Source organism: Seriola dumerili, unplaced genomic scaffold (genome assembly GCF_002260705.1).
Source record: "Seriola dumerili isolate Sdu_G_001 unplaced genomic scaffold, Sdu_1.0 BDQW01000538.1, whole genome shotgun sequence".
Lineage (NCBI taxonomy): Eukaryota > Metazoa > Chordata > Actinopteri > Carangiformes > Carangidae > Seriola > Seriola dumerili.
This window is the reverse complement of record NW_019174793.1, coordinates 663330-688232: the sequence shown is the minus strand read 5'-3', so window position 1 is coordinate 688232 and position 24903 is coordinate 663330. Positions and strand designations below refer to the sequence as shown.

General features: G+C 40.4%; 1 protein-coding gene across 1 annotated transcript; it reads right to left on the bottom strand.

Moving 5' to 3' along the window:
* Positions 1-313: 313 nt before the first annotated feature.
* LOC111235865 (arf-GAP with dual PH domain-containing protein 1-like) lies at positions 314-20099 on the bottom strand. The gene is made up of 11 exons (XM_022764434.1): positions 20012-20099; positions 17236-17366; positions 15287-15378; positions 11550-11632; positions 11329-11441; positions 9291-9437; positions 7890-7973; positions 7574-7636; positions 4586-4657; positions 2364-2595; positions 314-1052 (listed from the first exon to the last, which is right to left on the bottom strand). Exons 1-11 carry the CDS (start codon positions 20097-20099, stop codon positions 1024-1026), a joined length of 1134 nt encoding a protein of 377 aa, XP_022620155.1. The 3' UTR covers positions 314-1023.
* Positions 20100-24903: the final 4804 nt, after the last annotated feature.

The following is a 24903-nucleotide window of genomic DNA, read 5'->3' as shown; positions in this document are numbered from 1 at the left end:
TAGTGGAATTCTTAATTGTTTCAACAAAGACTTGTGTATTACTTACCACCTGGGGGCATTGTTTCACCATGTCCTCAACAGCTGTAGCTTCAACAGCTGCTCATGTCTCAAATACTACATACATCATTATCTTCCTATTCAATGAAGAAAACACTTAAAAGTCATGTTAAAATCATGATGTAAACTGAACTCTAGTGTGTCTGGAGATTTTCCTTCAGCTGGAAGACTTTTTTGAAGTGAAGCAGAACATGCAGCGTGATAACAGCTTTCAAAATGCAGATTGTAAATGTTTTGGGTCATTAGAGTAGTTATGAAGTTTAAGAAAAAAAAAAAAAGGTCAAGGGCTTTCAGTGCCTGTCTGACCTGTTCGACTCTCGCATCTTAATAGTATTACCCAATCATCATATCACACTTACATAAAATACTTGATACAAGAAGACCGTATAACTTCTCAGCTTAACACCTTTTTCTTAAATCTCGTATTAAATATCTAACAATCCTATAAATTTCAAAACACATTTCCTAATCATGGTTTAAAAAAAAAAAAAAAAATCAATCCACTGGCAAACAGGAAGTTGTGTTTTTATGTTGCCATAGTTGATTAGCATGGGCAACAGGCACCGTGTAGAAACAGACCAAGCGTGCCAACCAGTAAATTCAAACATGAGCTACATAAAACCCAAGTGAGACGTGTTATAATACTGCCCAGACTGTTTGATTGGCAAGTGATCTCTTGGCCCCCAAAAGCTGTCACCAAAACAAAATCAAATGAAAATGATTACCTGCTTTACATTAACATATCAATGTTTCTTCTGGTCATGTATATTTTTAATTTACCAGTGAATATTGCCTTGGTCCTCTTGTTTACCAGCAACAACCACCAGTGTGACCAATGTGTAAGTGAATACAGTCCAATTTTCCCAGAAGTACTAAAGGAGTCAAGAACTGATGTGGTTTCCAGAGTCAGATCCTGTGGTGATGGACTGAGAGGAGAGCGGATGGTTCCTGTAGGCCTCTGGTCCGTCAGTGCCTGTGCTTGAACATGGCCTCCACTTGAAAACACATGAAAGTCCAAAGTTAGAAAAAAAAATACGCCCTTTAATCCAGACAAAACATTTTGTATGACCAACAATTCAAGTGTCATCAGGTCAACATTTTAATTTTTCCAATACTCTAGAAGTATCCGTAATGACATTCCCATCAGCCTCAGCTGTTCGTAGTGCTAATTTGCAAATGTTAGCATGCTAGCAAGAACACAGTAAACATTGCCTGCTAAGCATTAGCATGTCATGTCATTGTGAGCATGTTAGCAAGACAACCATTCCCCCGCTGCATCCTTTTTTGGAAATGAGACATGTTTTATATCATTTTAGCTTGATTATCTTTAGTCATTTTTTTTCTCTGGGAAATAAAGGAGGTTATCTTTCCCTGCTGTCTAACATCCGATAGATCAAACGATTGATCAAGTGCATTCTACATAAAAAAATCTGCAACCGTCTTTTGCCGTGTACAAAGATTTCAAGGGCTTGTTTTTCTCTGCTTAGCTGTTCCTCTCTTTTTTGACTCTTCTTTCCTCAACCGCTTCTGTCCGTCCCTCTGTTACACACAGGACGGACAGGCAGCAACCATCGGACGCACGGTACTGACAGGCATAGTAGTAGTACAGTAGCTAAGATGTTGATGAAGATGTCAATCCAGGGAGAAAATGTGATAAATTGAGCATTAATGTGTGTCAATATACCAAATGTACGTAAGAAAACAAAGGGAATGGGTGTTTTGATGTGCATCACACACTGATGGCGACACTACCTTGACTGCCTTCTCTTACATTCCTCTCTATCTACTGCTCACTATAGAGTAAACTACTGAGAGTTTCTTATATAGGACGCAGTGTATGAGTGAGCGAGGGAGTGATTTAAGACGAAGGCCTAAATAAGATTTCCAACTACCAGTGAGTAACAGTAATGTAAGTTGTAAGGCTGCAAACAAAATCCCACCCTCCCTTAACTACCACAGAGGTAGTTAACCCATAGCTGCCCCACTCGGTGGCCAGTAATGGATTGCTGTGTATTTACATGGAAAGAATAGGCAACTGTTAGAAGATGCATAGGGAGTTTACTTAACAAACAAATGTTAACATACCTAATTAAGTTTCTCTTCTTTTTTTTCTTTTTTACTTGTGCGTGCTAATTCATTTTTGTGGTTTATTATTTATTCTGTGGTGCCCCTGTGGAGCAGAGCAGCTATTTGATGTGAAGCTTTAAAAACAACAGACACTTACAAAAGGAAGTAATCAGCAGCTCATTATAAAGGCTAATAGCTAATAAATATTTAACGACTAGTTAAAAGTTCTGAATTCTCACTCGTGTACTCCTGGGGGGACATCGGAGCACTCATGATGTCGCTGAAGTGTTTCACCCAATCCTGCTGGTCGCTCTCCATCTCGCAAGTAAACAGGAAGAGGCGCTCGGGTGTTTCTATGGTGATACCGTGTTGCCAGGCGCCGTTGCAGTGGGTGCCAGCGGGCAAGCCGAGGAAGACGTTGTAACCGTGGTCCCTGTTCCCCAGGAAGACTTCACCTTTGGCGAAGGCGTCCTTCAGACAGACGGGGAGTGAAAGAGAGGGAGGTTAACTGTAGAGCGCAGACTCCCCATCGTGGTACTGTGCGTTTGTTGGCACAGTGGGTCTTTTGTTTAAGATACAACTGGCACACAATAATGACACCATGATGATTAAACAACAGCTAGGCCAGACTGTTGAGGTGTCAGCCGCCTCAGTAATGTTAAGAGTAAATGAATTCAGGACACTGTGACAAAAAGTGTCAGTGTTTTTTTTCACATATATATATATTCATAAATAATCTGCTAATTATTTCTTGATTCATCATTCAATCAATCCGTGTTATAGTACAGTGAAAATGACCATCACAATTTCCCAAAGTGAAAATCTTCAAATTGCTTGTTTGTCTGAAGTGCTCCAAATCCCAAATGTATTTTACTGATTATTGATAATAAGAAAAGCAGCAAATCCTCACAGGCTGAAATGAAATGAGGCAAATGTTTTAAAAGATTAATAAATTGTCAAAATATTTACAGATTAATGTTGACTAATCATTCACTCAACAGACATGTGTTCCCCTCTGTATGAATCAATCACTGTGGAGACCACGTCACTATTCATCCGGCGCCATCTTCAGGTCGAAATTTAAATTTGGTTTATGACTAAATACCTGCAAAATTTATGACATTCCCATCAGCCTCAGCTATAATTTGAGTTTAGTGCCTATTAGCAAATATTAGCATGCTAACACTCTCAAACACAATTATGAACATGGTAAACTTGATGCAAAAATTATTTTGCAAATAAATAAATAAACCTGCTAGCAGCTGCGAGCATGTTAGCTTATACAGTCTCACAGAGAGAGGCTCTTACAGTCTTCTTAACAATAAAACTCACGTATTAATTAGCTCCACTGCTAATGCTAACATTCTCGACAGCTTGTGAGCAAATCAGATTCTCACGATTCTGGGCATTTACAGGGTTTTACAAGCTTTTACTCGTGTAAAATTTTTTTTTGTCAGCTGCCCTTCACAGAGGAAGTGAGAGGTTAGATTAAAAAAAAAAGTGCTTCAAGCGGCTTGCTAAAACAGAACCTGCTGCAAAAAACGCGAACGCATTGCACTTACATACAGAGAACCATTGTATACAACATCTAACGTGCATAATTTAGTTATTATCCAAATGATCCGATTACACTTGCTTTGAGCTTCCTCCTCATATTCCCAGGCCACACTCCACTTCACTAGACTTCCTCTTGCTTTCATCTACCAGTTTTTCTTGTCTGACACTCTCGGGGCAAGTCGGACATTTCAGTCACTTAGCACCTATAATTATTGCACCTCTCCATTGAACTATTACATCAGCAACAATGCGGAGCTAATCTGCCTTGGCTATCTGATGTGTATTTAGCCAAGACTTGGGCAATCTGAGCCGCCCACTCTTCAGGCTTTCTGTCTTAAATCTCTGTGATAACCACTGCAATATAAACTCCCCTCTAATCATTTTGTGAGTCAGAGTTTCACTTTCACAACATCTCTACATTTCAAACACTGATATCAGACAAATTAGGCAGAGGTTTGCACATAACGTCGCGTCGCCTGTAGGAGCGTACAGCGTAGCTTGAGGGTTAGCACATCGCTTTACTCCGAGGAAGTCCATACTGCGGATTCATGGCAAGGAAGGCCATACTGTATGTATAATGACGTTACGTTGGGAATGAAAGTACCTTATCTCACTCTCTCCCCCCACTGAGTCATGGCTTCATATCCTCCACATCGTCTACTTAATCTAATTTACTTGATGGAAAAAGAACTCCTGTTCATTTATATCTTTTTACAGCACAAGAATACCATCAGAGCACTTTTACTGGTAGTGTGTGATCAAGAACCTGAACCATAGTAAAGGGTCTAAAATATAAAGTGATGCTGAGACTAAAGTCTTTCCAGTGTGTCTTTGTGTGTGTGTGTGTGTGTGTGTGTGTGTGTGTGTGTGTGTGTGTGTGTGTGTGTGTGTGTGTGTGACATACCAGTGGATCTTTGAAGTACATGAGTCGCCTCTGGTCCAGAGTGAACCAGCGTTTCTTGAAGCCTTCCGTTTGCTACAAATGGACGATAGAGACAGAGAACGTCAGAGAGAGAGAGAGAAACTGTATAAAGACACTATACAAAGGTGATGTCCACCTGGTTTTAAATTAAATAAATTGATATAATATTTAATAATATAATAATTTAATATATAATTTAAAATAATTTTGAATTAAATGACTTATACTCTGCTGTCGCACTGAGTGACACTGTGACTCAGGTTACCACTATTAATCATCAATTATCTTTTCAAGTCATCATTCAGTTTGTAAAATCTCAAAATAATGCCCAAAAAGTTCCCACAGCCCAAAATGACATATTCAAATTACTTTTTTGTTTTAGTCTGACCATCCATCTAAAACCCAATATATTTTCATTTTACAGTTACATAAGGCAGCAATGACTCACATTTGAGAAGCTGGAACCAGCAAATGTTTAATTTTTTTTTTCTTAAAAAATGACTTTGACTAGAGCAATTAATCAACCATTTCAATTCTAAAAGTCAGTCATTTTTCTATCACCAGCAATGATAAAGTACTGAAAAATAGAAACAAATCACTCGTCCCCTGCTCTTAAGTTTTCCATCTAACCCTAACCCTGATTCTATTTGTAGCCTTATTCAACCACTTAGTCGGGAATATTTTCCTTTGGCAAAGCAAGGCGGATTTATTCGTACAGCACTTCATCAAACAGAGAGGTTATTCAATGTTCTAGACGGAAATAAAAAAGAAGCATAACAAATAGAAGTAAAGATAGTATGAAAACAGATTGTAAAACAGGTAATACATATCTAATAAAATTGAAGTGTTAGAGTTAGACCATTTAGTGACCTATAGACAGAAAGTAAAACTTTGAATTCAATTGTATTTGTATGAATCGCTTGTATAGTGTTCTGTTGTAATTGTAACTTGACCATGAAAGTGCATTGAACCTGATCTCAGGCTTAAAAACAAAAGGTGATTTAAAATCATACTTCCTTGTTTGCATGGTTTATCCCTGTCTGAGTGTATATTCCACCACTTTCATAACACTTTGATATTGAATTCAAAAAGGCTTGTCGTCTTGTGACTTGTCACGGAAGAAAGTTTATATCAGTGCATCGTTGTTTCAAATCCACACCAAGGAAAGTAAAGTGTAGCGCCATTGGAGAGTTTATTGAAATGCACGAGCTGCTTGATTTCTTTTCAGCTTCAAATAATGAGGACGCTCAGGTCCCCCGACTGCTGCCAAATCATCCTCGTAAAAGTGTTTGATATTCTCGTTGTGGCGTGAGCCTGAACAACTGACTGTTTCCTTCTCAAACCGCGAGTGACTCCTTCCATAAATATGTCTCGCGCGTGCGAAGGAAATGAATTATGGCATCCATTTAGCAAATCGGCCCCGATGCAGCAGGTGAGCGAGTCCTTTCATCTCTCAACCTGATAGACGGAGATTAAACAGAGAGTCTGCGTCTGTGTGTGTCTGAATGCCGAACCGGTTGTGTCACTGAGGATCAGGTTTGCTTTGTGTTGCCTGCGTCGGTGCGGTGAGTCTGAATCCTATGTGAGAAAACAACCGCATACATAAGCGTCAGTCCAACTGTGCATTACTGTATGCGTATGTACAATACCTCTTTGCGAGGCTCCTTAATCCCAACATATGTCTGTGCTTTTTGAGTGCGTTTGAGGGGTTTGACACCTGAGGATTAAGTCGATCCTCAGCTGGAAACCTTCCCTCTCAGACAGACTGACAGACAGACGGGTGCTGAGGCAGGCAGGTAGGCCCTCTCAGCTGTCAGTCAGCCTGTCAGGCAGCGGTGGAAAGCAGCCGCGCTGACAGCTGGGCTGGTTACCCTCTCAGCCCAGCTACCATTCAATTACAGCGGGGAGAGTGGGAGATGGGATCACAGAGGGAGATTTGTTAAATGGAAATGTAGTTTGAATCTGAATTTAGATTTCAACCAGGTTTTGATTTTTTTTTTTTTATGCCAGAGTAGAGAATATGACAGGTGGGATTTATCCATTTTTTTCTTTTGTTGATAGCTAATCTATTAATGCATTACTGAACATTAGACAGACAATAGATTTCTGTTGTGACTTTTTTAAAATATATGCATAATCATACAGTTTATACAGTATAATAGCACCACCAGATGATCCACAACACTGAGATGCACTCAATCAAAGGCTTGGATTGAATATTGCGATATTTCCCGTCATAGGCGATTTTTTTCATAACAGAGATTTTTTTTTTCACAGTTTTGCACAGTCTGTTCTGCTGCCAACTCCGAACCTTATTTCACTGCTTTGCTTACTGTACATTGTAGCATGTGACTAATAAAACTTTGAACTGCTGTTTAGTGGCAGCATCACTTACCTGAAACATAAAATACAACAATCTAATCATATATTCTTTAAAAATCAACACCTGAAACATAATAATATAATTATGCATTATTAAAAAAAAGACAACTGAATACACACACAATAATATAATTATAGTTTTACCCGCCACGATAATATCGTATATCGTGATTATTTGGGCTGGACTGTATTGGGATAGTGATCACACTGTGAAGCTAAATTATTAAATTATTACTTGAAATAAGTCAGTTCATAAATAGACTTTACCAAAATTGTAGCTGGTAATTTGAGATGGAAGTTTTACTATAAAAATGGGTGAATTAATAAATTAAACATTTGAGATTTTCCATATCCATGCTGCTCTTGATAATTACTTCAAATTACAGAGCTCCCTCTGCTATTTTCCCCCCATGTAAATATTGTTTTAATTTGACTTAATTGACAACATTTGCTGTGATTAGTCCTTCCAGGGGAGGTCTGGTCATTCTTAAACACATGAGGAGATGCAGAGAAAGAAGGAGAAGAGGAGTAAACATATGCAAGTGAAAATGAATGTTCACAGTCTGATCTGTGTGTGTGTCACTTTACCCTGGGACCTGTCTTTTCCATGTATCCTTCCTTCAGAAAGTTCCGGGTAAGTTTGGGCACCAGCTAAAAGGAACAAGCAAAACAAAAATGGATTAAGAACAGCACGAGGACACAAAGGGTTTTCAGGGCTGTTCAGAGAGAGAGAGAGAGAGCTAGCGAATGTGTTCAGTAGGTACAACTACACTAATGGAGTTCCATCCATCTCAATTTGAACGCCTCACTAACACCAAAAAAAAAAATCAATATATAAATGGCTAAATATAATTTTAATCTCAGCAATCATCGACGTTATGTGTGTGTGAGTGTGAGTGCTCACCTCAGCATCTGTCGCCCCGGGAAAGGCCACCTTTAGATAGTGAAGCTGAACTGCACGGATTGAGTTAAACCAGTCAACGACCTCCTAATGAAGAGAGAGAGGTACAGACACAGAGAGTGAGGAGGGTCCTCCGCGAGTTAAAGAGAAGATGATACCAGTCTCTAAATGTGACAGCGCTCTGACAAAGACATCACATCACAAATACTACAACCATGATTATTTTGGTTACACAGACCTGTACTTGCTTCTGAAAGCTTTTCAGCCATACGAGATAACAAGGTGGAAAATTATGTCATAGATACACAGCCCCCATGCAAAGGGTGGTGATCAAGGTGGGAATAATCTTCCTTATTCTATTTGTAGTTCAGATCAGTAAAGTTTCTGCATTTCCTTTAGGTTTTTTTTTTTTTCCTGTTTCTGATTATTCAGATCAATTTTATGTGTGTTTGTTTTCCACAGAGCCTCCGTGTTGAGGCTTGAAAACGTGATTTCATTTGCATACTTCATTCATGGGTCACTACAAAACAATGTATTTAATGCTTATATGCAATCAACATACATGTGGCTGACCACAGAGCAACACCTGGTTTTCAGGTATATTTTAACATGTTCTATCTATTTCTAATTTAATCCATGAGTGAAACCAAAATTGCCAAATATTCCTATAGAGTGTGACCTAACCTCTAGTTCATATTGATGTCTACTTGGGCTACGTTTAGATGAGCATTTGAAAATTTAGGCAACCCATGCACATGAATTTTTTATATTTTTGAGTTTGTATTTGCTGTCTGTAAGTTGCCAAACATGGTTTCTTGTTGATTGTTGCTTAAAGAGCTTCAGTCATCGTTTTGTTTACAAGACAAGAGGTTATAATTCACCCTCTGAGCAGCGCTACGTCTTCGGGGGCAGATTGGAGTCGCACAGTCGGTCGCTATCAGAGCGTGACGAGACGGGCCGGGGCTAGCTGGTTAGCAATGCTAACTTCAGTAGAAGCAGAAGTTACTCCGTGATAGCTGATGATGCTGTTTTCGCATTCAGCTCACAGACAACTTCTCAACCTGACGACAAACACTGACCTATTCCATATATTTTCAATGAGTGTTTATGAATGACACAGGATGATGGATGTGGAGCTTGAATGTCAGGTGCTAATGGATTCCATCAGCCAGTAAAATTAGTACAAATGGTTTTAAAAGGTTTGGAGACTCGCCCACAACGACATAAACAAGTCCCTTTATGTGACAGGTGACAGATATCACATGCGGCTGCCAACAACAGTTCAGTTCTTTTATCAACATTATTTTGGATTTTACCGTAAGAGTGGAGAAGCACTCATTCTCTGTATTTCTTTCTCATTTTCCTCTCACACACTGATCACAACACAAAAGATTTCAGACGGACCTTGCCGTTTTCATGGTAGATGAAGACGTTGCGGGTGCTGTAGTCTTTGAGGTAGGTGATCTGCAGGCCGTTGGGGTTTCCTATCTTCTCTGGCTGGAAGGTTGCGTTGATGGTGTCCACCTTGATCACTGCTTTGGGCTCCTTAGCCTGCAGGAGGGAGGGAGGAGGTGTTGGTGTGAGATGCAGGGGTCAATAACATTTTGGATTTAATCCAAGACTGGTGACTGTAAATCTGTCATTTGGGGATGAGGAAATGTCAAATTCATGCTGTTTGCTTAAGGTGAGGCTTTAAGAAGCAAATCAAAAGTAAACAGGTTTTTTTCAATCAACAATGATGACCCATGGTTGGTAGAAAAATAAAAGTGGAATGAAATTTTTGAAAAAGTGTACACTTTAATTTCACTGTCAGAATCAAATGAGTTGAAAATCTGTGACAGCAAACTACTTCTGTGACTAAAGAAGAGATTTTTTAGAAAATGTATAGATTCATGTTCCATGATGCATCTTTTAATCTTGTTGTTTTAGATATAATCCTGCAAACTTTTTAACCTCAGAGCTTTGTTGATATTGGCTTTACTTCCTCATTGTATATATCACTTTCATTAGCAAAAAAATCATTCAGACAAAAATGTACATAATGTCACTGTTAGTCCCTACAGAGATCTAACTTCCTGTTCAAGCCATCCAGAAAATGATTTGGGCTTTAGGTTGAGTGGGGCGACACGAGAACTTCTGTCAAGAGATATAGAGCATATAAAAATCTATTGTATTTACCATGTTTACCAGCTGGGGTCTCTGAGACCCCAACCGGAAGTGCTGCCTCATTTTCTTTAGAGGACTTCTGAAACATGTCATCAGTTCAAAATCATGTTAATAAGCAATTCTCATAAAATTAGAGAACGTGTTAAAACCATGTTAAGTTTGAGAATAGAATCGTCTGGTATCAAGGCCCGGGGCTTTATTTCGTGCTTTTTCTAACCATGAAAATATGATCTATGACTATTATCCACACATCAGCCTGCATCACTGATAAAACACACACTAATCCCAGAAAACCTGTTTGAGGATTGCTGTGCTTTACTCTGTCCTGACTTGAATTTAAATGGGCACCAATGGGACCAGGATCTGTCTGTGTGTATCTTCATCTGTTGACTTGAACAGAAAGACATGGACACATATATGCTTCTTTTTTCTTTTTTTTTTTTTACAGGATCAGATTTTACACTTTTCCGTCATTGTGAGAAGCCGACCAACTCACCTGAGTGGCAGCCAGCCACACTTTGACTTTTATCATCGCTGTGACTGTATGAGGATGGTTTTTTTTTGTTTTATTATTTACTATAGCACAGTGACCAGGAGAATAAGAAGCTATATAGTGAAATATTTTCACAGAGAAAACAGGAAAAATACTCACCAACACACTCACATCGCAGACGGAGTAAAAACCAGAGTAGCTGTACTTTCTCTGGTCTTTTTTTTTTTTCTTTTTTTTTAAATATATTATTCCCACTTCTCCTGAGCTGGTTTACTGTGACAAACAAAGTGTTCCCAGTGCTTCCAGCCCCTAATTGGTTTGGGTGGTGTACGGCTTAGTGAATCAGCCACACTGACAGCGAGGACAGACTGCTGGTTAAGCTTGTCTGAGCACGCTCACACTCAGAGGAGGCAGCATTCGCCACTTCATTTTGTTGTCTTTTCTGTTCGGTGTGTGTGATTTTATTTATTAAGTTAACTGTGTTTATGTGTGTAAAAAATACTGCAGTGCATAATGTGGGGGTGTTGTCTGCAGTCTATTTTATGTCTTTTAAGTGCTTTTTAATTAAGGTATTTGTGATGTGGTTGCCTGGGTGTGTGGGTTCTGGAAGTGAGCAACTACCTTCAAACTACATTAACTAGGACACTGTCTAATTACAGTAGGTTACTGGTGTCCTGCGGGCATGGTTATGTGTGGGTGTGTGTGTAGGTAGTGTGTGTGCATGTATGTGTGTGTTTGTGCTTCATGTGGCCACTGCAGGTCTCATTAAAAGCTGCAGCTTACGTCATATTTGGTGAAATACTTCAGAGTCCCCTCCCTCTCCGAGAGGACGAATCGCCTGCTCAGGAACTGCCCGTTGTCCCGCCCTCTCTTCATCAAAACGCCATCTCTAGTTCCTGCAGGAGACCGGCAAAGGTCATTTATTAGCATGAGTGTGATCCTGTGCATGCAATTGTGTGTGTGTGTGTGTGTGTGTGTGTGTGTGTGTGTGTGTGCAAACCTACCTTCCTCATATGTAAAATTCTTCCCCGGTTCAGAGAACTCTTTCCTCTCGTACTTTGCTCTTATCCACTGCTCCCTCAACACCCTGAAAACACACAAACAGAAGACACGTCACCGGAGCCGGCTTGTAAAAAGCTACCAGATGAAGGATGACTAACAGACTTGTGTGGTAGATGACACAGAGCCTGAGCTGTGATGCATTAAAGCACAAACCAAGACTGGAAACTATTCTGCTCGAGTAGATTTGTTAGTTAATTTGCTCACATTTTATTCTATTTCAATAAAAGTAAACCATTTTACACATTTTAAAAGAGTATAAAATAAAAACAAAGGAACAAAGCAACCCAGCAACTTAAAGTTCCCACATTATAAAGTGAGATTTACAAGTCTTTTTTGATTATAGATCAGGTCTAGGTTCTATATTAATACTGTGAAAGTATCAAAGTGCTCAGTCCACAGAGGAATGCACACAACCTGTATTCAGACACTGAGCCTTAAAACCAGCCGCCAGGACTTCTGTAACTTTGTGATGTCACAAATCAGTGTCAGTGAAACCACATCAGAAAACAAGTTCAGTTGAAACTCTGACCTCATTTTAAAAGCAAACCTGGCTCAAGGACAAAACACAGTGTCAAGAAAAATCTGTGTACAATTCACTCGCTCATCCTTGTGTGTCTGATCCCAATCGGATTCTTACACCACACTGGTTTACTCTCAAAAATGTCTAAAGACAGTGGCCTCTGAGAATCTAATGGATCAGGCTGAATCCAGCTGATTCAGCTCCTTTTATACACTGAACCAAGAAGGACAAGGGAGAGTGTGTTTCTTCTCTCTCTCTCTCACTCCCATCTTCCTCTAATGATCAAAGAGGGATCTACACACGTTTACAAATATGTGTGTGTGTGTGTGTGTGTGTGTGTGTGTGTGTGTGCGTGAAAAAGTAGGGCGTGTAGATTCAAGCTGCCCTCAGGCAAATTTTTACAGATATAGTGGCGAGCTGCTGCTGCTGCTCCTTCCATTCAACACACACTCACTTTTTCAGCCCAGCAAAGACCTCATCAAGCGGTGGGTATAACTTGGCTGTGGAAACTTACTGCATTATATGTGTGTGTGTGTGTGTGTGTGTGTGTGTGTGTGTGCGCTTCATTTTATCCAGTCACCTGATAAGGTCTGCTCCTTTCCAAAAAATTCCCTGCTTACTGGTTAGCATTTAAACAATTCCTAACATTCCTGTCTGGAAGCTGCCCGATGAAGCCAGTCACTCACTATGAGACAGGCATAGTGTCTCATAGTCAGTGTGTCTACGAGTGTCTCATAGACTCACTACGACCCCATTCACACCTCACTTTAAAATGAGTTGTGCAATCAGATAGTTCTTGACCTCATGAAAGTACAGGTGTACATGCACCAAGGATGCACTGAGGACGGATTGTGAACCAATCAGCTAACACATTGTGACCACACTGAACAAAAGTGTTGTCAATCCACATTCAACAACTACGTGGGCGGAAACACACGTCTGTACCAAACCCTTAAAGTAGCAGCTAGGCAGCTGGCCGCCGTTACATAAGATACGCAGGTTAAACTTTGTTCATAAGGGTTAGGGTTGGCATGCTAGTTAGCATGCTAGTTAGCATGCTAACGTGGCGTGCTGAAGTAATGTGTCAAAGAATCATGCTTTCACAAGCTGCAAACACTCACACTCGTTCACATACCTGATGCCGAAAGGAATTAGTCACTTAATCATAAAACAAAGTAACAACAGAAGAAAACCTTGAGAATTAAATATGAAAATCACGTTCCGTGCCTTTAAAACGTCACTCAACAACAGCTTTTGTCAACAACGCTTTTCGCTGTAAAACGTCACAATCAATTCCATGTAATTGCAGAGACCAGACTGAGCTGCGGTTTAAAAACACAGAAGAAGACGGAGAGAATCAACAACATTTGCTGGAGACCAGAAACAAAACTACGCAGGTGGAGAAAGTCAACAGACTGATAATGTTCAGGCGGGAAACGAGGCAATGTTCTTTATCAGGAACATTAAAATCCTCCAACTAAAGGTGAAATTAAGCTCATGATGTACCAAACAGACACACACACACACTCACACACTCACACACACTCTTACCTCATTCACTTTATTATCATATTTCTGTGCTGCGTTAACTGTAACAAATTGATACAAGAAATTCACTGATGCAAATAAAATGCTCCATCACACCTCCTCTTATCATTGCTAATAAAGATGATGAGGTGAATTAACATTCTCTGCAACCTGTCTATTATTATTGAAGAGGAAAAACTGCTTTGGATAATGTCCGCAGTTGAAATGTAGCTACTCGGTTCTTTCAGGCCCGTGCACTTCAAGGTGTATTTTGTAATTTTACAGTTTTAATTCAAGGTAAATACTAAGATTCAAGTTGAATTTAGTGTTGAGAAAACTTACTTTTAAGAAATGAACAGACAAAAGTTTTGATAAGCAGTTAACTTTCACTCAGCTTCTCAAATTGTCTCTGTTTCACATCACTGTCAAATTCTCGACCGTCGTTCAGATAAAACATTTGGCATTTTATTGATTAAATGATAAATCAACATCAATAGCGACATTGATCTGGAGATCTGACTGAGATGTAACTTCAGTCAATTTAGTCCAACAGTCAACACTCACCGCTATAAGACCGACAGAAACCATGACGATGACAACAGCTGATAATCAAGATTGTCAGTTTTTCCATCAGTGTCTGTTACTGGGCGCGCTTCAGAACCACAATCAAAAAAAAAATTGAATATCAGAGTCAAAACTCAGGCTTGAATCCCCTTTATAATCTGTGGACTAGCTTGATGAAGCAACTTTTTTTTTACCCACAGTCCCTGCACAACCTGACCGAGCCTGAGCAACTCTACCTTTTAGAAAAAGCAGAAAATCCTCAAATAGAGACGAACTGAAGAACATGTGACTCACAGCCAGAAGGTGCTCCTGTAGAGCTCCGAGGATACGTCTGTAATTCACACTGAAGCATTTCAAAGGGAAGTACGAGGGGAGCTTACTGGTTTGTAAAAGGCCCTGGGCCTCAGAACAAGGCCTTCAGTCCTGCAGCATGGCAGGAATTATATTTCAAACACATCTTAAAAACAGAAATATCAGCTCTGTCATTACAAATCCAGCTCCCCACTGAAATTATTATGTTGTTATTGATCAGGCTCTACAGAAGCTCTGAGAGGCAAGTGAATTTTTTTTTTTTTTTTTTGCCCCAGAGCCATTTTTCTAAATTTTAAATAAATAAAAAAATTCTGTTTTTTTTTTGGTTTTTTTTCTGAATCTCTGAAAAAATAAGTTTTCGTTGTTTTTTTTCATCAGTGAAAACAAGCCCTGAGAGGGAAGTGAGGGTTGTTTAATTTTTTTTCTCTTGCCTTTCAGGGCTTCCGTAGATTCAACTTGTACTAACTAGAGAAATCCTCCGCTTCTCCTTCCCAATTCACCTGCTTTACTTAACTGCAGTTGGAACTGAGAGTTGGGCTGGTAAACTGGTTCTTGCATGTTCACGTTAGTTAACGACAGCTGCATGCAAACACACCTGATACACAGGTACACCAACATTTAAATGTGTTCAAAACAGGAAATGTATGAATTGTACATTTTACAAAATATACGGTGTGTGTGTGTGTGTGTGTGTGTGTGTGTGTGTGTGTGTGTGTGTGTGTGTGTGTGTGTGTGTGTGTTGCCATGGTTACTCACTGACAGTCTTTGTGGGTTGGTTTGTAGTAGTAGACTGGAACAGCGGCCTCATATTTACTCTTCATCAGCTCATTACCATTCTCTGCCATGAACTAACAAGGTACACACACACACACACACATGCGCGCGCACACACACACACATGAAATAGCAAGAGATTATTCAAGGATGAATAACACCGTGGCACATTACCAGACAGTTTTATCAATGCAATTTGTTATGTGCTCAACGGGAGAATACACTCAACTGAAATAAAAATCTTTATTGACGTTGCAGGAAGCTAATAAATCACAGAGCTGAGATGATAAATGCAACAAATATCTTAAGATAACGATGTGCAAGGTACTGACACCATTTATCATTCAGTTTCTGGGAATCACTGGGAAATGTACTTAATAAAAAAAGTGATGTCCTAACATTTGAAATAATAATTTATTTCCCCATGAAAGCTTTAAAATAAAAAAAAACTGGAAAAGATTTATCTCTCATGATGCCGTTTCATTTTTTACAAATTCCAAATAGGTAAATTTGTTCATAGTGTACTCTTCTATAATCAGTGCTGTAACTAAGGTTGGTCATCAACAACAGACTGTACCAAATGTCATGTACCAAATACTTTATGAGTAACGTCATATAATAAACATTTCAACTTTGTGTATTAACCTCGACACTGTACATAAACTAAAAGCTATAGAAACAAGTTATTCGGGTATTTAAAGTTTCTTCGGTCTGTTCATGCATCAGCATTATAAATATACACGCTGTGCATACTACAGCATGTTTCCTCAAGCGACACTGTGTTGTAAAGTAAGAGAAAGGACCTGGATCAATCAGCTATAACAGAGGGAAAGACTGTCGGTCCATGTGCTCCATGTGTGCAAGTCTTTACTCCAGGCTGTTAATCTGCCTTTCCAACTGTCAACAAAGACTAAAGGCAAACACTTGAAATTTCACAAAAATATAAAACACTAATCTGTGTTTCTCTCTGCTGAGAGGAATAATCCGTCTGCCTGAAACTACACAGTGTGATGGATGAGAACAGATATGAAAACACCTGCTGCTAGAATCTATTAATATTGGACAAGTAAGTGTTATTTTTTAGTGTCGGGATCATTCCGGTCATTATTCATGCTGTCATGAGACAGAGAAAAAAAAATCATGTGTAGCTATGGAGAGTTATGCAAACTCCCTCTTTTCAAAGTGACAGCACTTTTTTTTTTTTTAAATTCACATCAACATCAAGTGGCTGCATTAAACCTGTCGCAGTGTATTTACGGTCAGAGGAATGAGGCGTCGAAATCTAAGGGGTCGCCATTCAGGAGACGATCGCTCAACGTTATTTCAGCCAAACAAACGGAAGAGGGAAGGAGAGGGTCGCAGGAGCCGATGCAGGACTACGAGGCTTGAGTTCTGGGAACTCAGTGTGCACTGGTTTTCTTCGCTGATAAGCAAAACCGCAGCTCTAATCAGAGAAATCATCTGGTGGCTCTCGCTGACGTGTGATCAGTCAACCGCGAGTGGAGACGAGAAAAAAAAAAAAGAAAGAAAAAGAAAAGCAGAACGAAAAACATGTTCTGTAACTGTGATCAGCACAAGTCTCCACACAGAGGTTTTAGCATTCAGGAGGTGACTGAAGACTTTTCATTCACTGACTAATCATTTACTTTATAAAATAGTGGGAGATTCAGATCAGAAGTACTGAGATTATAAAATCATTTCATGACATGATATGATGAGTCAGAAGAAGTTTCTACGTTCTTTATGAAATATAATATTAGGCTTAAAAAGCTCTTTGCAAATTTCATTGCAGAAACCCAATTTTCTAGTTTTGTCCGAGTCTAAATTCAAACAGATTTAATGGTCATCAGGAGAAAAAAAACTGTTTATCAATCAATCAACTTTTCAAATTATAACCTCAACTTCATACAGTGAGAATAACCTGTTCTCACCTGCATCTCGTGGTCCTCCCAGCGGGACAGACTCAGGGACTTGACCTTGCTGATGTCGGGGATGTTGCGGTGGATCCCCGAGCAGGCCAGACAGATGAACACCCCCAGGGAGCAGGAGCCCCACCCAGGATCTGCAGAGAGGAGGACGGAGAGAAGACGTGATGGATAGGACGAGATATGGCGTTGTGAGTAAAGAGGGAGAGGAGCTGAGGATCGAAAGATAGATGGGCTGGGAGTTCTTAATAAAACAAGCTGTAAATACCTGGGAGAAAGACTGATTCGTCTATTAATTAAGTTTTGATTCACTGATTAAGAATCTAGTCAAAGAAATGGTGGAAAATGAGCATCAGAAGTCCTGAGACCATCAGACCATTCCATGACATGAAATGATGAGTCAGAAGAAGTTTCTTTATTCTTTATGAAATATCATATTAGGCTTACAAAGCGCACCGTCTTTGCAAACCAATTTCATTGCAGAAACCCTGAGGTGACGTCTTCAATTTGCCAGTTTTGTCCGAGCAAAAATTCAAACAGATTTAATCAGCGAAGTGAGCGGGAGAAAAAAAGGCAGCAAATCCTCACATTTGAGAAACTGGATCAAGAGGATGTTTTTGCTTTAATACTGATTATTTGATCATCAGAATTGTGGGTAATTCATTTTCCGGAAATAGACAAAGAATCACTCCAGGACTAGGAACAATTCCTCTGGGAATACACAACCTTTTTGAAAAGAAAAATGGATGATACATATGCAGAGCTAAAAAAAAAAGCGCTTTGCTTGGGGGACCTAAAAAAGTAACTGCTTTTCACTTTCCCCAGTCAAGTCTGAATCTGACGGGAACCTTGTGCTCACGAACCTGCTTCAGATTTCAGAACATCGGCCCGATCACTGTCACACAATTAATTATGCAGCCTGAAACCTTCAAGGTTCATTTATCTGCCTTTTATTTCCCCTCTTTGAGCCCTTAATGTAAGAGAAATGTTTCCTTTGCCTTGACCTCACCTGTCTTATCTTTCTAACACACACACTGCTGTTTGCCAGTAAACAGAGTCGTGTGTGTGTGTGTGTGTGTGTGTGTGTGAGACATAGAAAGAGAGAGAGCCTGCCTTGCTCTTATCACCACAGATCACAGACGTCCGAGCAGGGAGAGCAGGTCATTCTTTAATTTTCTAATGGCACACAACAGATCAGAATACGATGTGTTTTGCTATGTCAGTGTTTCACAATGCGAGCTGAAGTAAAACTGGCCACAAGGAAACAAACACCGGCCCTCAGTGGACACAGGTACTATAAGATTTGTGCACAGTGTCACAGGTGTAAACCTTCCTTGGATGAATCACAATTCAAAAGCTGAAGCGCAAGAGCCCGGCAGTGATTTTTATCTTTGTTACATTGCGAAACTACAGCTTCATGTTACCCCAGGGCCTGGCTTCAGGGATTTCCTGATTTGATTGCGAATTATTTGAAATATTACTGAAATCACAATACGGCCAAGTGCAATATCCCAATCACAGGAGCTGCAAATTTTGTTTTGTTTTGTTTTTACTTTCCTTCAGTAACATCTAAACTCTAGGTAAAGTCTGTATTAACTACAAAACCAAGCTAAAAACAAGGCAACTGCAGTCGTTTAGTACTAATCTTTGGGAAGTTACTGTCACTCTGCGCTCTTGATAGATAGATAGATAGATAGATAGATAGATAGATAGATAGATAGATAGATAGATAGATAGATAGATAGATAGATAGCAGCAACAGCTAAATCATGACATGATAAAGAAGGATACCCAGCTAAACTAAAACAGCCAAAAGGTAACTAGCCTACATTAGCAGAGTAGCAGTGATTGTGATCTCAGTTTTGGGCTTTCATGAAATTCCCATGATTCAGTGTGGTTGGGCTACTTTAACATCACATAACTGTTTATTCCTCAGATTGAATTGAATGTAAATATTACAGAGAAACAAGTCGTCTATATATGGACTGTCAATTGCTGATTAATTTAGTTTCTTAGGCAAAAACTACTTCAAATTTAAAGGAAAGATGAAAAAGTACATATTAAATAAGTTCTGTGGTGAAGATTTCTTCAGTAATCAGTAAAATAATCAGACAAAACTGAGGCATTCCAACCTCTCTATCCAGCCTGGAAGCTTTAAACCCTTTGTGTCTCAAATTCACTTCTTTCCTGGTTACTGATTCACCTTTGTAGGACAGTGGAGCTCCTAAAATGTAGCCTACACCCAAAAATGTTTAGAAGCAGCGGCAGGCCTGTGAAGGACCTCCTGTGCAGACCTCCGCTGTAAGGCTCAGAGGGTGAGGGATGAGGGTGTGTGCAGCCCCAGCACTCTGCGTGTCGAGGCTTGCAGACCTCTGAAAGTTTCCTTCTCCAGCAGCCTCCACATCTCAGAACTAAGACTAAAGACTTTAGCTGTGCTGATACCTTCAGGTGCTCCAGGAAAGCTCCGCCCTCTGAGCTCCTGGCTCACCTTCTTCCACACACTCAAGGCTAGAAAACACCACAACATGGGTGACTGTTTTACGTTAAAAGCACGACGCAGGCTACTTTTGTGCTGCAATGATTAAAAAAGCAGGGCACGAGCGTGTGTTTTAACGAATGGTTAGTCCACTTTTACCCCTCTAACGTAGGCCTGTTGGCACGGGTAAATGCTCGGCGCCTCCCATACGTCACATCTCAGCAAGTCGAGATACGTTACAAAGTCTGATTTACACATTTATTACGCTATATAATTAAAACTTAAAAAAAAAAAAAATCATCTTACCGGGTGCGCCGCAGTCTGCGCAGGCGTCATTTCCAGGGATTTGTTGGATCTCCCTCAGCGCTCGCGTGGCTCTCTCATTCGCCGACATTTCTGTGTTCAGATCGATTATTCCTTCGCTTTCAGAGAGAGAGAGATACGGGGAGAGAGAGAGAGAAAGAGAGACCGAGCGAGAGAGGGTGGTGTGGGGCGGGGGGGGGGGGGGGGGCGCCGCAGAGCCACAAAAGGTAAGTAAGGTGTGTCTCCTCGAGCTCAAACCCCCCTCCCCTCCCCTTCCCTCCCCCTGAGTCCTGTTAACGGGCAAGTGAGCACAGGTATGAGCTCTCAGCTGAGGCAAGGTGTAGCCTACTTCCGATTGAAGAGAAAAAAGACTCAATTCAAGGCCCCTTCATTAAGCTTTCAAGGGTGGAAGTGTGTGTGTGTGGTGTGTGTGTGTGTGTGTGTGTGTGTGTTGTGTGTGTGTGTGTGTGTGTGTGTGTGTGTGAACGGCAATGAAACCCTACACTAGGAAGTGAAATGCAGAGGTTGTTCAAACTTGCTTTTCCGCATGAGCCGTGGTTTGGTCAGCCTGCACATCACCAACTGTGCAGCAGGCGAATGTCATTTACCTAACCTGCAGGGAGGGACTTCCAAGAGCACACTGATAATGAAGGCCTGTCACATTATTGAACCAACCTTTAGAACGATGTAGACATCGTTATCAGCAAATGAATAGTCACCTTTCTCCATCTTATTTGTATTAAAGCCTGTTAATTATTACATATCGTTTATTGTTGGTCTGATTTGGATTAAAGGGTTTTCCATGATGAAGCTAAGCCTACTATGATGGGAGTCAAGATGACAGGACGTGGCTGAGTGTATGAGTAGGCTATGCACATGCCCACAGCTCAGTGCTGCCACATTTCAACATCTTATGAGTCATTCTGCTGTAGTGTAATTATAAATCTTTGAGAACACCAGTTTCTTTTAGTGTCTGTCAAATGAAAACGTGGGTAGTTGTCAATTTTACATCTACTTATCACTAAAAAAAGAGGGAAAAGGCTCTTATTCATTGAGTAAAACAATGATTATGTGCAGAGGTAGGAGTAAAGAAAAGTGTTGAGATCCAGCGTGGAAAAGTAGGAATAAAAGGACTGTTACAAGTAAAACTATGAAAAGTAAAAGCACACTGTATGCACAAAAACTGACCCTGTTAGTGTTATATTGTTACATCTTATGCTACTGTATTATCACGTACTTTAATAACATGTTTTATTTGAAGTGGTGATCCATAAGAAGATATATTTGTGGTTTTTAAGAACCAAAAGCCATCTGATGTAGTTTCACATCTGCTCTCTCAGGCTTCTCTCTGGAGCTCTAGTAACAACAGGGTGCTTTGTATCGGTCTCTGAGCCTCTCTTCTGATTGGCTGACTGTTTTCTGAGTGACACATGACCAGGCCAACGACAGGTAACAGATTGTAGCCCACTATTAGAGCTGTTTCGTTGTGACATCACGAAATTACAGACATCGTGACGGCTCGTTTGAAGGCAGTTTCTGAATACAGGCTGTGTGCATTTCTCTGTGGACTGAGCACTTTGATACGGTATTAATATACAACCTAGACCTGCTTTATAATCACACAACACATGGAAACCTCACTAAAAACACCAGTACTACAACAACATAAAAGTCACAAAAATTCTCACTTTTGAAATCCTACTCATGTACTTTTGGCGACACTTTGTCCAAGATTCTGCCCTGTTTCAAAATGACACTGCACTCATGTTCAAAGCCTAAATCTGTACAGAAATGTTCTTCTTTATATTTCCCAGTTTGGAGTGGACGTGCATCTGCACCTACACCCCAAACAACACCTTTGTGATGACCTGGAGCATGTGACTGTAGTCCAGGCTCACCGATGCTCTTGCTGCTCGATGGGAAAAAATCCCTGTAGCCAGGTTCCAAAATCTTATGCAGAGACTTCACAGAGGAGAGGTCATAGCAGCTGATAAATGCTCTAGTTTTAGCCTTCAACTATCACACACACACTCCATTGCTCAGGAAACCGGTACATTTACCACTGCATTCCTGTCAGTCTGCTGCCCGTGGTAGTTCCACGTTCGGTCAGTGGGTGGCAACAGTTCACCACTTTTCTTCCTGGTGGGTTCAGTGCTGTGTAGTACAGGTGCGGCTGTCAGCGCTGCACCTTTGTTAGCTTAAATATATATCTGTCTCTTAACCAAATATCCCTCCCCTCCTTTCAGCACCATGGAGAGTTAAAGATACACATCCATGCTGGGGTTGGGAGAAGCCTGATATCACCAGTACAGATCATTATCAGCAGCTGGTTATACTTGTCCCATAAAAAGAAAATGATATTCTATGGAAATATGAGAAAAAACATTCTCTCTTTGAAGTAACTGAAGTAATTTCCCTCGCACCTGAACAATCACTTCCCCAATTTGGTTGCTTATGGAGACAGATGGCAGTTAGGGCGATTTGACAGTCAGCGAGCAGCCGTGTTTTTCGATGTCATCTTTCAGCGCGTGATTTTCCCTCGTGACAGCGAAAGGCTATTGCCCCGTTACAGAGCTCATTTGTCAACACCGCTGCGGCAGACACTTGCTTGTCTGCTCTCTCACACCCCGGCCCCTAAATCTTCCTTTTCCTTCTGTCAAATTTGGAGTCGGCTGCTAACAACTGTCAAGTCGTGGGTTGGCGACACTTGATTAAGGTTAGAGTTGTCCTCTCAGAGACAGAGAGGTTGAGAGACAACACCTCATCCCTCCCTCTCACTCAGGATGTGTTGCAATGTGATGTTATGATGTGTGTAACAGCGCTAGTCAACTGAGTTACAGTTTATAGTGTGGCTCTCTTAATTTTCTGCTCTTCCTGTCACTTGTCTTTTTCTTTCTCCTTTTTTTTTTTTTTACTTAATTCAGTGAGTGTTATATTGACCCTGCAGTCTGTTCACACCTGAGGCCAAAGGCTACAAAATGAATTACTCTCTTCATACCACAATTACAATCAAATCACAGAAAACCAAGTTTTGACAGTCTGATGTATGGCTGTATATCCCTGTTTATCTATAACAACAATTTCAAGCTAAAAATGCACACTATATTTCTTCTCTCTCTTTCTCTCTCTCTCTCTGATGATGATTTATATGCACACAGTTGGTGGCATTTTGAAGCTTGCTGCGTATGACAAGAACTAAATGGCAGAAAGTCTAGGCCATTAGTATGTGTCTTGCTGGGTGCTTCTGACATATCATGCCCTGCCTTTGAGCCTGGACTCTCAATCTCTTCTGGGAAACATAGACCCATAAATTATGCTACACAAGTTGTCCAACAAAGTTTAAATCAATCATCTGTTCTGCGTATTAAATGGTTGAATATTTTTTATTTGAATAAATTCTTTAGCGCTGACATCAAGTCTCAAGAGAGGGGTGAAACTTGGTATTTATGTTGGTGAGAAAATTCAACCTACTGGAACACAAACTGGGAGTAATAGGGAGCGAGCACCATCAGGCGGAAACTGTATCATCTGACATCAAGAGCAATCGCATCAAACAGGCTTTGAAAAACCTGTGGTTGCCCTGACACGGCTTTCATTAAAACACATGCCATTTTATCCACTGCCTGCATTCTTTATACAAGCAGAACATAACAGCTAACAACACAGTGCAGTCCAGTACAACTGGTTATACAGTGCCTCATCTTCAAAACCCTTTCTCTTGTAAAACTGAAGCATATGTTTGAAAATACGAACGCAAGGTCAAGGTTTCATTTCCTACAGTCAGTTCGCGGTTCATGTAACCTGTCCAGTGTGAACACAAAGTGCTCCAGGGTCGCTTCGCCTTTTTCCCATCGTAGACAGATCACATGCCATCACACTGCGACACTCTAAAAAACATAAAGACGAATAAATAATACCAGAGCTAAGTGACTGTACCCTGCAACACATGAACAATGCTGCTCTTGTATGGATCGGGGAGGACAGATGAGTGAACAAGGGAGAGATTTCAAAAACAGCGATGGAGTATTGATGTTAGCATTAGCTTACGCCAGCTAGCTGCAGATAATATAAAATACTGTAGTGAAAGTCATCATTTTAGCCAGACAAAAGTCATGGTCATCAGCTGGGGATGAGAGGACTACTGTGATTTACTTTTGTGAAAATTACTGCAAATTTTCATGGGGAAAATCTGCGAACGCTATTGCAAACTGCATTTGGAAAGTTTGACAAAAAGGACAAGGGGGCATGGGGCTTAGAGAATGGCCAGTTATCAAACAAATCGTGTAATTTGAGTTATTGTAAATGACATAAATTCATTAACTGAACTATAACTTCATGGCTATTCACAGTCATTCACAGTTACGTGTGCATGAACAGAGGTGGGAGAGAGACGGGAACAGGACAGTGGATGTATAAATGAAAAAGGATGAGAAAGAAGAGAGAGAGAGAGAGAGAGAGGAACTCCAGGAGAGATAGGTGATGTGATGGACAAAAAAAAGACAAGACAGGGAGGCTAAAGGAAAAATAAAAAAAAGGGAGTGAATAAGAAGGGAAAAAGAGACAGCCTGAGAAAAGATGACAGGGTGCGAAAAAATTAGACACTGGAACTCATCCCGAGTAAAAGACAAACAGAGAAAGGATGAAAGACAGGAAAGGGAGAGGACCAGAGTGAGCGACAGAGAATAGGAACCAGGGAGAAAAGAAAGACCCAGAGAGGGGTGGGGAGAAAGCGGAAGAGAGCATATTACTTGTGGCAGACTCTGTCATGGAGTTAATGGGGTTTTGCCACTTCCTATCATCGCAGTGCCTTTTGAACCGTGGCCTTTGCATACAGAAAGATGATTAACTCTCAGCTCTGCCTCCTCCAGGGGCCTCGTCTCCTCTTCGTCTGCAGG

What these genes read in the sequence shown, in the direction of transcription:
- LOC111235865 (XM_022764434.1), bottom strand. Translation starts at nt 20,099, where the DNA reads ATGTCGGCGAATGAGAGAGCCACGCGAGCGCTGAGGGAGATCCAACAA. An exon ending in CGCAGACTGCGGCGCACCCG is followed by an intron (nt 17,367 to 20,011) that starts GTAAGATGATTT and finishes TCCTCTCTGCAG; the next exon opens with ATCCTGGGTGGGGCTCCTGC. An exon ending in GTCCCCCCAGGAGTACACGA is followed by an intron (nt 1,053 to 2,363) that starts GTGAGAATTCAG and finishes TGTGTTTTCAAG; the next exon opens with TGGAGGCCATGTTCAAGCAC.